We start from the raw sequence: 13,417 nt of genomic DNA, 5'->3' as shown, positions 1-13,417 counted from the left end.
TAAATTTAATTACTTTTTCAAAACTCCAAAAACAAATTACTCTATAATACCCTTAACCAATATAACATGCAATATGTGTACATATGATAACAGCACTGAATTTAATAAAATAATTGCAAATATTTTAAAAACGTAGAAATTCTACAATAAAGAGGCATCCCAGCAAATAAGCCAATAAGAAAACAAAACTCTCTGTGTACTACATAAAACTTCTGTCTTATAACAACTGAAAGTTTCTATAAATCCTTAAGTCAATAGTATATAAATATAAAACATTTTTGTACATATCAAAGTGATATTTGTACTATTAATTGTTTTAAAGAAAATTTCATGTAACTGAAACAACACAACGCAGAATGAAAGAATGTAAACATAATACATAGCCTTACCAATAACACCATTCCAACTAATGGCACAAACTAAAAGTCTACTACCGCACTACATCGAGTCTTGTAAGAGGTATAAGAGTGCGTCACCTGAACAGATTTTCTTAAGGTGGCGAGTGGTGGGCCAGTGAACTGTGTGTTCAGCCTACTTACAGCCGGCACTGAGGCTAATCGATAGGTAGTGCCTGGAGATGGGGCAGCAACCACTGCATTTCCCGCTATACTATTTGGTGTAACTGCAGTACCAGCAGGAGTACCTGCTGTTGGAGGTGGCCCTACCCTTAGTAACTGATACTGCCCACTTTCTGTTTTTAATAGTATATGACCCTGAGTTCCAGGTTGAAGACCATGTAATGTTTGTAATGTTATCTAAAAATGTAAAAAATAAAATTTTAGCAAAATATTAAATAAAGATACAAACATGTATTACACAAGAAAAATATTTTTTAATTTAATGTCATAGTTAAGAGAATATATATTTATACATATAATAATATGAATCAGATTCAGTGAAAATACTAAAAATCTCGAAAAATAGCAATAAAATTAATATAAATAAATTATAAAAATGAATCAAATGACCTTTAAGTATATATGTATATTTGTTTATAAACTATAAACATCTTACCCCTGGAGCTCCAGGTCTTGTTCCAAGCATGTGTTGACCAATCACTACTCTAGGTGCAACTTGTTTTCCTGCTTGTTGTCCTGCCACTGGTGTGCTAGGACGCATTGTATTAACATTAAGAATTTGCACATTGCTGGGTACTATCGTAGATGTAACTCCAGCTTTACCCTGTAGAGCTGTGCTGACAGCATTGCCAGTCACAGAAACAGGAACAGACATTGGAACAGAAACCATGCCACTGGGTGCTACACTAGTCTTTATCACCAAAGCTGTACCTGTTGGCTTATTTACACTAGCAACTGTTTGACTGCCTGTTTCACTGACAGAGCCAACATTGGAAACAACATTTGATGTTGTCTGTAACACTGCCTGAGACGTTATCCCCAAAGTACCATTGGCTAGTTGTCCAACAGTTTGTGCAGGAAAAGAAAGTTTATTATTTGCATTTGCAACCCCTGTGGTTGCTATTACTTGCCCAACAGTTGGATAAATAATCTTGACAGGTTCATGTGATTTTGTAAGGCTTGGTATATTTGTCGTTTGATTGCTGGTCACCTGGTTTGTAGTAACTTGATTGATATAAGCAGCAGGGGGGACTGCTGACTGTGTATGCTGTTGCTGCTGTTGTGTAGTAACCTGTGGCGCCACTGTGTTTGAGGTAACCACGTTTACAGGGAGGAGAGTACTCGTGGTAATGGACTTCGTAACTTCTTGACTCATCAGACTATTTACTGTAGTAGCACCGCCGCCGTTTGAAACCCCATGTTTCTGTGGTTGTACCGCGGTGATGGTGCCCCCGTTGGAAATACCACTGTTCACCTGATGATTCTGCTGGCTGACTGACGCAGAACTTACTTGATGACCAGAGACAGCCGGCGTCGATGTTACTAGTTGCGTTTCAAGGGAGCCCACTATCGCGTTCACTGCGGATTCATCGACGTCCGTGCTCAGAGCTTCCTCCAGAAACTTAGCTGACGCCATTTTCTTCCAAGCTCCAACTGTAAACTGATCTGCGCATGCGCCTGTCGCAAATTGTTCCCATGGTGCATTGCCCCCCCTAGCGCAGCTGAAAATTATACGCGGCCTTTCTTCTGTTTACTATCCGCCAATACTCGAATTCATAAATATTTCTCACCATTGTGAAAAATCGTACTAATCCTTTCATAATTGAGTCACAAATTACCATGTTCTTTGCTTTCCGAACATCGGAAAATCAATTATCGCCATATTACATGCAACGTCGATCATTTATGTTATGGCTGTCAATACTCGGCATGCAAACACGTCACCCGCCAAAATGGCTATCTTCGAAACTATAAATTCGTACACGATTCGTTTTTTTAACAATGACATCATCATTGACATATAAATCGAAAAATTATAAACATGTATAAAAATTGTCAATCCCTGAGAGCTCTGTACATTTACTTCCTTTAAGGATACTGTTAGTAACAGTTGCCTTAAACAATATGCGTTCCATAATCAATCACTTCTCAAGCACTTGTATCCTTTTTGTGTTCCGCAAAGCTTCTCAATTAAAACATATCAAAATTGTAAACAAGACTTAACGATCTACAGTGAAGAGATCCAGCGCCCTCTGACAATAAAGAGCTAAAAATTGAATTGCTTCTTCGTTAACATAACCATTGCCGACCATACCATGTCTGCAATACAACCTATCTTGTATTATTTATTTAATGTAACAATGAATCGTAAAGTAAGTCCCGCCAAAAAATTTGTATAAACATTTAGAAAGCTTAATATATAGTATTTGAAATAAAAAACATGATATTATAATTTGCTTTTGTATTTCTTACGTAATTTTTGTTTTCACAATATGTACATTATTTGTTCAAATAGACGTAGAACAATTTACATAAAAAAATATACGTACAATACATTTACAGTCGGAAATACGAAATTTTTACATTTTTCAACTAATTTATACATCCTAGATCCTTGTATCATGTTTTTCTTTTATATGCTTCGTTTAACGTTGCGTCGGATATATTGAAATATATGCAGATGAATTTATAATTAAATTGTATAAAATGTCATTCTTGAAACTGTCATTAATAAACAGAATATTTATATCATTTTATCAGTAAAATTAAGTATTAAAACATTACGCAAACGTATAAATACGAAAGTAATTGCATTGTTTGAGTTATATAATTTTTTATATATTTTTTTCTAATTCTTTGCCAGAATTTTGAGCGATAAGAATAATCAGATAAATTCGAGATACCACTGTTACATCGTATTATATATATATATTTATAAAAAAAAAATTGTTTATGGCGATGGTGACCAATGAGGCCAGGTTTTAATGATACTGTATAACGCATCACCTGGGCTTAAAGTTCTCGAGACTTGTCGATGTCCTAATAATTTATAGTCCTTCGCAATTTTACCATTTTCTACGCCTAATTCGATAACTCGTTGTGCAGCGTGCAGTTGTATTTTGGGTGGTATCACGGTGTTGAATGTCCCGATAAAAGAAATACCTATACTTTTATTATTGTATCCAAAGGCATGAGCACCCATATAATCCCAACTGCGTCCAACGTATACGTATCCATCGCCACCAACAATAAAGTTATAAGCGATATCTGCATATTTTTTAGATTCTATGTGAAACGTTTGTGTAAATCGAACATGAAATGTACAGTCCGACTGTGTCGTACAAAATTCAGTTGCAGTATGACTGATAATCACATACGGTACTGGAAGTTTCATTTTTATTAATGGTTCTGTAGGTGGTTGTGCAATCCATTCGCCTCGTTCAATGAAGCGGACATTTCTTACTTTAACATCTGCAATTTAATCATTAAAATTTAATAAGTATATTCATTTTTCAGATCATCATCGATATACAAAATATTTTCGAAAATATTGTTAATATCTGACCATTAAGAAAATTACGATTACCTCCAAGCAAAGAATCAGGTATTTCCGGGAAAACTAGAGTTGGCGGGATTGTAGAATTGCGAGTGAGATATACACTGGCTATGACCACAGTAGTTACAAAAAATAAAGCTAGTATACACAAAAACGTTGCACATCGCCAGGTCCATAACCATTTTGTTACTAGAAGAATATAAAAGTATTACTAAAAGAAAAAAAAAAAAGTAATTATATTAGTAATATCATTACTGATATACTTATAAATGATTTTGGTAATATTTTTCTTGCACATTTTAATCTTTTTTAAATATTTCTTATATCTATCAGCATTTTCTTTATAATAAATTATTATATACTATACTACTGACATATACAAAATAAAAAAGTAAAAACACATAGCTACTGGTAACACTATTGGTTACATATATTAATGATACTAAATAAAATTATAATTATATAACAAAGATATTAACATAGGATATAGATATTTCGTATTAATTTTTATCATTTTCATTAAATAACTGTGCAACGATAAAACCCAATCATTAACGATAAAATCCAGAAGCTCACAGATTTGATAGGAAGAATTATATCTATATAAAAACGTAAGCCCTCTTTGTCATCAAACAATCCGAAAACAATCTAAAAAATCGTCCAAATAAATAGAATGTTTAAAATTAAATATTTAAAATAAAAAAAATAGGGACAAAATCTATAACATCTATTAATTATGGTTAAAATAACATGATCTAAAATGTGTAGGTATTTAGGAATAGTTTTCGAAATATCTAGATAATCACAGTATGAGTGCATTCAATGTAAATATTAACTATCATAAAAATGAAAAATTTCTGTAGACATACAGGCAAATATTTTGTACACATGAATAGCGAATTTATTTTCAATAGCCACCCACAGAAATTCACCTAGCATAAAACCTAACGGATTCTCCCATCGTTATGGTCGTTTTTACACATCCCCATAAAACCATTCTATAGAAACCTGAACAAATACCATCTACCGAAAACAGACTCCTAAAAATATTACCGTTATCGAGATCAGGATTTTTTGATAAGATCGAGCTGTTAGCTGTTGAATCTTCCTTAATAGTTGACAAATCAGATATGTGGACATCTGATGCTCGAACATTATCGCTCTCCACCGTATCGGACTCCGGTATCGAAGCTGTGTTCGTATAAACGAACTGTTTTATTGTCACTGGACCTTTATAAAAGGTCTTGTTACCAAGATGCACATTAGCCGAATTTTTTACGCGCACATCACCAAAATTCGAGACGTCTGCATTAGGTAATACCACATTGCCATCCGCAGTGGTCACTTGCTGGTGCTGCTGAAACACCACTGGCACAGGTAAGTCAGGTACCCAATCTCCTTCTTCGATATCCGTTTCATTTTCTTCATCGTCGTCCTCTATGTTACTGCACTGCGTAGAAGAATCGGTAAGGCTACCATTTTCGGTGACACTAACCGCGGAGTTCTTAGCAGAATTAACTATATCGGCACAATTTTCGGTATCGCGATCTACATTTGTGATGTTGCTTATTTGGTCCTGATCTTTCAGAAATTGGTTCCCGTCCGGTATCGTTTGCTGATGTTGCTGCACTGTTACCATACCAGTACACTGTAGGAAAAAGGTCATGTTTATTTAATATATTAAAACATTTGTATTCAGACGTATAAACACGTTTACTTATATAAAACTGATACGTACATTTCAAGTAATTTATATGTGCAAATAAAATCATTCTTTTCTTTTTAGGAGGAGACATGTCGAAAAAAGAGAATACGGCATTAACGAAAATACTTTCAATTGACGAAGTTCGTCAAATTTGATTTGAGCAAGAAATCCGAGTTTGAAAGTTAAACAAAGATAACAGAAGAAGATAAATATAAGTAATAAAATAACAAAGTGCGTATTCTTGGGAGACATAGCGAAGTTTACATTGAAATACGATCCAGCGTAATGGATCAATGTTTTTCATTGATGGTGAACACACTAAGGTGTGTATAATTAGGTATATCCCGACCGATTTGTATTTGTAAATTCCAGGACACTAAGCATATCGTTTTACGGACTTTGCATATACATTGTACAAATAGTTGAACAGTGTATGCGCTTGTACAAGTAACGACCCTTTTATAAAATCCTCTGTAGGATATATCGTATAGAAGAAATAATAAAATAAAGAGTTCAAAAGAATTTCTTTGTCTAGAAAATTCTGTTTCTAAGGAATTCCAAGAAACTCATTAACATTGGTTATTCAAGGATTGTACATATATTTAGAAAGTCATTAATCTATGATCAATTCCAATAATGTTATATGTCATTAAAGACAAATTTTAAGTTACTAGATAGTTTGAAATGTTTTTGTTTGCATTTGTTCGAATCTTTCCTTTGTTTCTTCTTTTTTTCTCTACACGAAGAACGCGACGACGAGACGAATATCGCATTATTGGGGCGAAGATCAATGTATACTATAAAATTTACGCAATCATGCAATATGGAACACGACAAGCTAAAGAACGTTTTCTAAAAGGAAAAGTATTTACAATGGAAACTTCAATAAGGAAGACACCGGGAATGATAAGGAACTTGATAACAACAACATTAATAGAGTGGAAGAGAATGTAATAATAATTTAACTTCTTTTAATGCAAACACGTACCAAGTTTATCATACGGAATTACTCGGACAAATCATCGTTTTTGTTGGCCGCGGTCACTTTGTCAGCGCCTCTGATCATCACCAACTTGTAACATGGCGTCTTTGTAGATGAGTTTTCTTCGTCGATTCTCGGAGGCAAAGATGTCGGTGAACGGAAACTTTCAGAAATTTTACTGTTACCAAATCGTTAACGCATGCCACGCACCAAACTTACACAATATACAATTACGCGATATAGAAATTCTATAATTATGAAAATTCGTTCACAACATACACATTAATTTCATAGTGATTATACGACACTGCCTTGGACACTACTGCCGGTGACGCTACGCTCCTCCGAAGGCCACAGCTGGAACTAGAACTTCCACACAGTTTTGATGTTTCAACATTCCTCATAAAAAAGCATGTCACATGAAACAATACACTGAACGTGTTACAGCGTGCCACGAGCTTTTGTAACCCATTCAAAAAATGACATCTTGTAAGTTAACATCTTGTAGCTCCGTTCATCGTCTTCGATTCGTCTTTGATCGTTTCGCAACTGTACGTCACTGCTTTGTGACGTACAACGAGTTTCACGAAGGACGCAACTATTGCTAACACACACGGCTGGAGAAGCAAAACTTCGAGGCTTGATACGTCACTAGCGTCAATTAAGTGAAACTAGAAAGAAAAAAAAGAAACGCTACTAAAATGTCCACGCCCAATATGAATTGACAGTACGTTTGCCGTTTCACAACGCCGTACGATAAGATGCGAGGTCCCAATCAATGGAAACTAAATCCAGTCGATGAAATAGGATTGTCCAGCGTCGTTTATTATCTCTCCGTGGTTTGTCGTCATGACGAACTGTCGACTGTTCGTCGAATAAGCCGTAAAATTCAATGCAACCCCACTCTTTGTCTTCCTTTCTTCGCATACGACTGGAAATTCTGTTTGTCCACATGATCACCGAATTGTAATTTATGTTGTAACACTGGTTGCAGAGTTCAAGCATATTGCTTGTTATTTTGTTCGCGTGATAGTGACATTCAAAATGTAAATTCTACATTACTCTGTCGAATTTGTAATAGTTTTATGAATTAACATGCAAGTTAATTGCACTTTCCTTATTGTTATATAATAATATTAATACATTGGTTTACTATTGTACTACATGCGAGATGTTATATTTTCGAGATAGTTCATTTTATTTTTTACATTTTTATTTCACGAATCTCGTGTTATCGACCAACACTATAAACATATATAGTAGTTGATAAAAAACACTCATGTTTTATTGAAGATTATCTGCTAGAATGGCATGTATGCATATCCTACAAAAGTTGTCAATCGCACATATACTTTAGGCAATTATCATAAGGAACGTTGATTTATGAGAAATGTTTGAATTTCTCTATTTATTACAAGATATTGAATAAGCTTATATTGATGTAAGAAATATCTATGTATGCTCAAGAAATGATTGGAAGACAATTATTCTATATTTAAACTGCATTCATATTATGTTAAACCTTTCGTAACTTTGCAAATTCTATAATAAATATTAATTGATTAGAATTCTACACAATGTTATTTGTAATAATTTATTAGTAACTCGACATTTATTTACAATAAAAATTAGAATAAAATTATATTTTCAAAGCATAACAATGATACATTTTTATTCTGAAAAATAATAAATTATGCTTAGATAATAGAAACTTTATATAAGATGGAATTTACACAGTAATATAGAAGTTAAATAGTAATTGTAATACAGTATATTTAATTTTGTTCATTAAAATACGAGGTATTCATTTATGGTTCTTTTTCTATTCATTTATATGCTTATATATATTGCTGATCGTCCTTAAAATACGTGTTCATATGATTGAAAGTTAACCTTATTTATTACTATTCTTAATATACTAGCGTTATAATTAAAGATATATGAACGAAATTTAAGAAAATAAATAAATTGCTATTACATGTAACGAAAGATTTTTATAATCTATAAATATATAGATTAATTTAGAGTATATATACATTTTCAAATATATTATGTATCATATTTTAAAAATATTTTAATTATATTTAATTAGAACACAATGTTACAATACACGTTCATGTAACATTCATATATGTATTCATAAAATTTATTGCTATTTTTAACAATTTTATCGCGCGCTATGATTACGTGATCTTGCGGTGACCTGTTAAACTACTTACAGATATTACCTTTAACTGATCATGTAGTAACCCTACTGCAATTTGACTCAAATTTGTATCTTTTTTAAATAAGATTTTTAAACATCCTATATAGTCATTCAAAATTAATTTTTTTACTAAGTACTTCTTCGAAAAAAATTTTGTAGGCTTTATAACAATATTAATATGTAAATTTATTTTCTTCATAATATTTATGTCACTAAATATAAATCAATTCAATCGAGTTATGTTCTTGCGAACGTGATGAAAGAAATTTATTATCCTGTTTTGTTAACATAATTAACAAGTTATAAGTTAAGTAAATGAAATTATATTTCAATAATGCTTACAATACAATTTGGACAATGTGGAAATCAACTAGGACATACGTTATTCTCGGAAGTATCATCTGATATGGAATGTGTAAATACAGGTGTATCACATAAGGCTAATTTTCAGTATTCAGAAGATACATTCGATAAATGGTTTAGCGGTATATCTAAAAGTAATGAACGTTTAGCAAGGGCAGTTTTAGTAGATACAGAAGAAAAGGTGATAAATAAGATTTATAATGACACAAATAATCCATGGACATATTCAACAAAAAATGTAATTTGTCAAGCTGGAGGAGGTTGTGCAAACAATTGGGCACTTGGTTATTTGATAAAAGGATATGAGTTAAGCGATGTGATATTAAATTGCATAAGACAGGAAACAGAAAAATTAGACCATTTTGATGGATTTCTTTTGTTATTAAGTTCTGCAGGTGGAACAGGATCTGGTATTGGAAGTTATATTACAAAACTATTACGCGAGGAGTATGATAAAAAACCAATTGTTAACACAACGGTATTACCATTTTCATTTGGTGAAGTATGTACACAAAACTATAACACATTGTTAACTTTAGCAAAACTTTACAACGAAAGTGATATAAACATTTTAATTGAAAATGAACAAATATATAATATATGCAATAACTTATTACAAACATCAGCTACAAATTTACAGGATATGAATAAAGTTATTTCAGAAAAATTATTAGCTGTATTTCAACCGATAAATCATGTGAAATGTAATATAAATTCATTATTGTCTCAGATAGTATGTCATCCATCATATAAAATAGCAACAATCAAAACTACTCCACATATACCTGCAACGTCTGCAAACTATGAATCTACGTATAATTGGAATTCATACATACACCATTTAAAGCAAACACTTAGAATATCAAATTTGAATTCTCAGTTGACTAACATTGAACTAAAAATGCCATCTAATTCATTAGCTAATACAGCGCATCATGTATATGCCTGTTCAGTATCAAATATTTTGATAACACGTGGAATAATACAAGAACAAAATCTAATAATGACTGATAAATTTGAAGAAAAACATTTATATGCAAACTGGAATACAATTGATTGGTTCTCTCATTGGCATCAAAATCGAAAATTTTTAAACCATGATAAATTTCTTGCTTTGGTAACAAATAATTCTCAGATCTCTTATTCTTTAGATACACTATTAAATAAAACTTGGAAGTCTTATATTCATTCTGCATTTTTGCACCAATATAAACAATTTGGTTTAGAAGAGGATGATTTTCTACAAGCATTTGCAGTACTTGAAAACGTTGTGAAAGAATATAAAGAATTAGTTTCTCACATGAAATAATAACAAATTAAAATTTCATTATACACTTTCCTATAATATCATTTTTATGTAGATAAATATCTATATATGTTACAAAAATTTATCAACAGCAATTATTAAAATTTATTAAATTACACTTTTAAATATAAATAAAAGGTATAGTCCCAAAATTTAATACAAAGTATTCAAAAAACAACTAGGGCAACAAATTCAAATATTGCATATGTAGAAGTCAAGAACACGAATGAAAGGGTAACTATGACGTCATAAGAAAATCGACCAATTTGCGACGCTGCATATATACATTGATAGATACCATATACAACGAAGAGAGGATAAGAAATAAAAGAAGATAGAAGAAAATTTGACATAGAAAAGATAGGAGGTAACGGGCTGAGAATGGATTTCAGTCTAACTCGGAGAGAGTGAGATAAAATAGAACGAACTTCTCTGGTAATATACATCCCTCCTATAATGTGAGAAGATATATTCTGCGCCTGTGCGAAGGGGCGGCCGAATTCGACGAACATAACGCGGAACGAAAAAGTTCTGACCGTTTCCAAGAAATAACGAAAATACTTCCAAGAATTGGTAGTCATCTCCTTTCCCCTCTTATGTCCATTCAGAGAGAATCGGAAAGATAAATTTCACGAGAATGCTCTTACGTTATACAACATTGCTATTGTAGCATTACTAAATGTTGTATTAATGATGAAAATACCGTGTAATCTAATTCTTGGATCGTTAGAATTATTTATACATAAATATATTAAAAAAAATTTTGTAATTAACATATTAACTTATTTAACACTTTCAAATTATTTTAAAATTTAAACGTGTTACTATATACATAAATGTATTGACAAATTCTTCTGAAAATTTATATAAAATAGGTATTGATAAAATACTGAATGAATAATAAAGGGTACAAACAAATACAAGTATAAATGTAATTTATATTTTATATGTCAGTATAAAGCATTTTGAAATTTCTAAATAAAATACTCTATTATGGCTAGCTAAGATATTTCAAGGTCTAAGTTTTAGACGCGTTATGTAAAGGTAGAAAAAAAAAAAAGAAAAGAATCTATAGTGTGGGGAATACTATATAAACAACGACAGATGCACTATCCACACCGTTCTCTAGCATCGGTCAAGCGTTACAGGTACAGCTACGATTGTCAGAAACTCGTTTGCTGCCCCTTCTTCGCCCCCACTGCATGTCCTAACTATTGAGCACCTTTAAGATTAAGTATACCCCACTACTAATCTTTTAAATCTGATGATAGTATATATTGCCAGTAAAAAAAAAACAAGTTTTTTGAATATAAATTAATAAGATATGTTTCAAGATGTATGCAGTAAACATAAAATTTATAAAACCATTTTTTCATTTTTGACGAAAATAAAAAGATACCATCTCAAAGCTTTAAATTAGCGATTTTTCATAATGCGGGGTTGAAGGAAATAACGTGTATGGTAGTGGCGCCATCTAACATATGCAGGGCCGCGTATTTGTTTTATAAATACATTATTGGTTGTAAGATTCTTTCCGAATAACATGTTGATACCTATACCATACTTTACGCTTTTAATCAAGTGATATTTAAAGATCAGATCATTAAAACTATTATGACAGACAGAATATTAAAATATTTTATTTTAGTACATACTCTATTAGCAGGGTTTTTCCAAAGTATATGTGCGTCCCTATAAACCTGCGCACGGCATATACAGCACGGCATGTAGTAGTATTCGTGTATGCGACTCGAATACCAAGAGGCGTGGTTTGAATAGACGGACCTGTTCGGTACTTTGTCCCCCTCTGCTAGATACAGAGCTGTCGTTCTTACACACTTACACATAAAACAGGCGCACTCTGGTGTCGAAGCCATGGACGATCATACGCGCCATTTTGTTTAGTGTCCGCTGGACGCGTCGTGCGTCGGGGTGTTGTGGGGTTGTTTTCATGACCGTCAACAGAAATAAATCCGCGGCTCTATGAGCTCGCTTACAATTTGCAACATATATAATAGTGTTACTGTTTAAACAGTGAAATATATATATATTTTTTCTTGCATGATTATTGTGACGTGCAACACGAGGATACGATTTTTGAGAGAGTCGAGAACTCTCATGCTTATAGTGTCAAACATAGTAGTTGCAAAGACTTTACAAATGCATGGCGCCAGATACAACTTTATGGATACTTCGTAGTGAATCGCCACTGTCGTCGTCATTGTCGGCATAATCGATAAAGCGTCTCCCACACTCTTTCTCTTTTTCTTCCCCGTTTTCAAACACGAAACTTTTCGTACGGTCTTATCCGAATATTTGACGCTTCATGCATCGACGAGTTTTTCGTACCAAATGTCGTGCGCCCTAACCACGGTAGTGTCTCGCTTGTGCAAGCCGCGCGAGGAAAGTGAAAGCTCACGTTCCCAATCGTTCTGCATTGAGCACGGATCTCATTCCGTCCGTCGCAGTGGTGCACGTTTCATGCGTCTCTTTCAAACATTGAAGCGTCACTTGGCCCAAACTGTCGGCACTTTAAAGTGTAGTCTAAATTACCTCTTTAGTAAACATATTTATTACTTTCATATGACTGAAAGAGATCTCGAATGAAAAAATAGGTGGTTGGAATAGAAATAGATTTTTTAAACTAGTCTATATATATTGACATAAACACCCCTATTATTGAAATGAATTGAAATGATAGATTTTCTGTTATAATTCGAAATAATAATATGAAATTCCGATTTTCTTCAAAACCAGTAAAGTGTATTAAAATTGAGCACTGGTATATAAAATAAAAAATATATATGATTTATACCATGAGAATATTTGAGAAAAAAATATGTATTGTTTTCCTATTTATAAACTGCACAAACTTGGATGTGCTTATTTTTAATAATGATTATATAAAAAGCTGGTAAATTTATCATTATGTTTTTCTAG

General features: G+C 32.6%; 3 protein-coding genes across 5 annotated transcripts in view; 1 reads left to right on the top strand and 2 right to left on the bottom strand.

The window, feature by feature from the left end:
* The window catches only part of LOC108550427 (transcription initiation factor TFIID subunit 4), a 7,091-nt gene extending 5,081 nt beyond the window's left edge, over positions 1-2,010 (bottom strand). For 2 of the 3 annotated variants that reach the window (XM_017904171.1, XM_017904172.1), the window contains exons 1-2: positions 1,015-2,010; positions 477-755 (exon numbers count right to left, since the gene is read on the bottom strand). In XM_017904171.1, coding sequence (XP_017759660.1) covers positions 477-755; positions 1,015-1,995 — 1,260 coding nt within the window. In that variant the 5' untranslated portion in view covers positions 1,996-2,010. The remainder of the gene's footprint in view (positions 1-476; positions 756-1,014) is intronic. The other variant, XM_017904173.1, reaches the window with a different exon arrangement.
* Positions 2,011-3,306: 1,296 nt separating this feature from the next.
* On the bottom strand, positions 3,307-7,616 carry LOC108550424 (peptidoglycan-recognition protein LC). Its single transcript, XM_017904168.1, has 4 exons — positions 6,609-7,616; positions 4,969-5,563; positions 3,946-4,104; positions 3,307-3,830 (listed from the first exon to the last, which is right to left on the bottom strand). The coding sequence occupies exons 1-4, from the start codon at positions 6,618-6,620 to the stop codon at positions 3,310-3,312; spliced, it is 1,287 nt and encodes a 428-aa protein (XP_017759657.1). The 5' UTR covers positions 6,621-7,616; the 3' UTR covers positions 3,307-3,309.
* Positions 7,617-9,142: 1,526 nt separating this feature from the next.
* Positions 9,143-10,480, top strand: LOC108550423 (tubulin delta chain). Its single transcript, XM_017904167.1, has one exon. It carries the CDS (start codon positions 9,143-9,145, stop codon positions 10,478-10,480), a length of 1,338 nt encoding a protein of 445 aa, XP_017759656.1.
* Positions 10,481-13,417: the final 2,937 nt, after the last annotated feature.

This window comes from Eufriesea mexicana, unplaced genomic scaffold (assembly GCF_001483705.2).
Source record: "Eufriesea mexicana isolate 0111107269 unplaced genomic scaffold, ASM148370v2 scaffold2818, whole genome shotgun sequence".
NCBI classification, from domain to species: domain Eukaryota; kingdom Metazoa; phylum Arthropoda; class Insecta; order Hymenoptera; family Apidae; genus Eufriesea; species Eufriesea mexicana.
Note: the sequence above shows the minus strand (reverse complement) of the source record. Positions and strands in the feature narration are given on the sequence as shown.

What these genes read in the sequence shown, in the direction of transcription:
- LOC108550424 (XM_017904168.1), bottom strand. An exon ending in AAATCCTGATCTCGATAACG is followed by an intron (nt 4,105 to 4,968) that starts GTAATATTTTTA and finishes ATATTCTTCTAG; the next exon opens with TAACAAAATGGTTATGGACC. An exon ending in ACCTGATTCTTTGCTTGGAG is followed by an intron (nt 3,831 to 3,945) that starts GTAATCGTAATT and finishes ATTAAATTGCAG; the next exon opens with ATGTTAAAGTAAGAAATGTC.
- LOC108550423 (XM_017904167.1), top strand. Translation starts at nt 9,143, where the DNA reads ATGCTTACAATACAATTTGGACAATGTGGAAATCAACTAGGACATACG.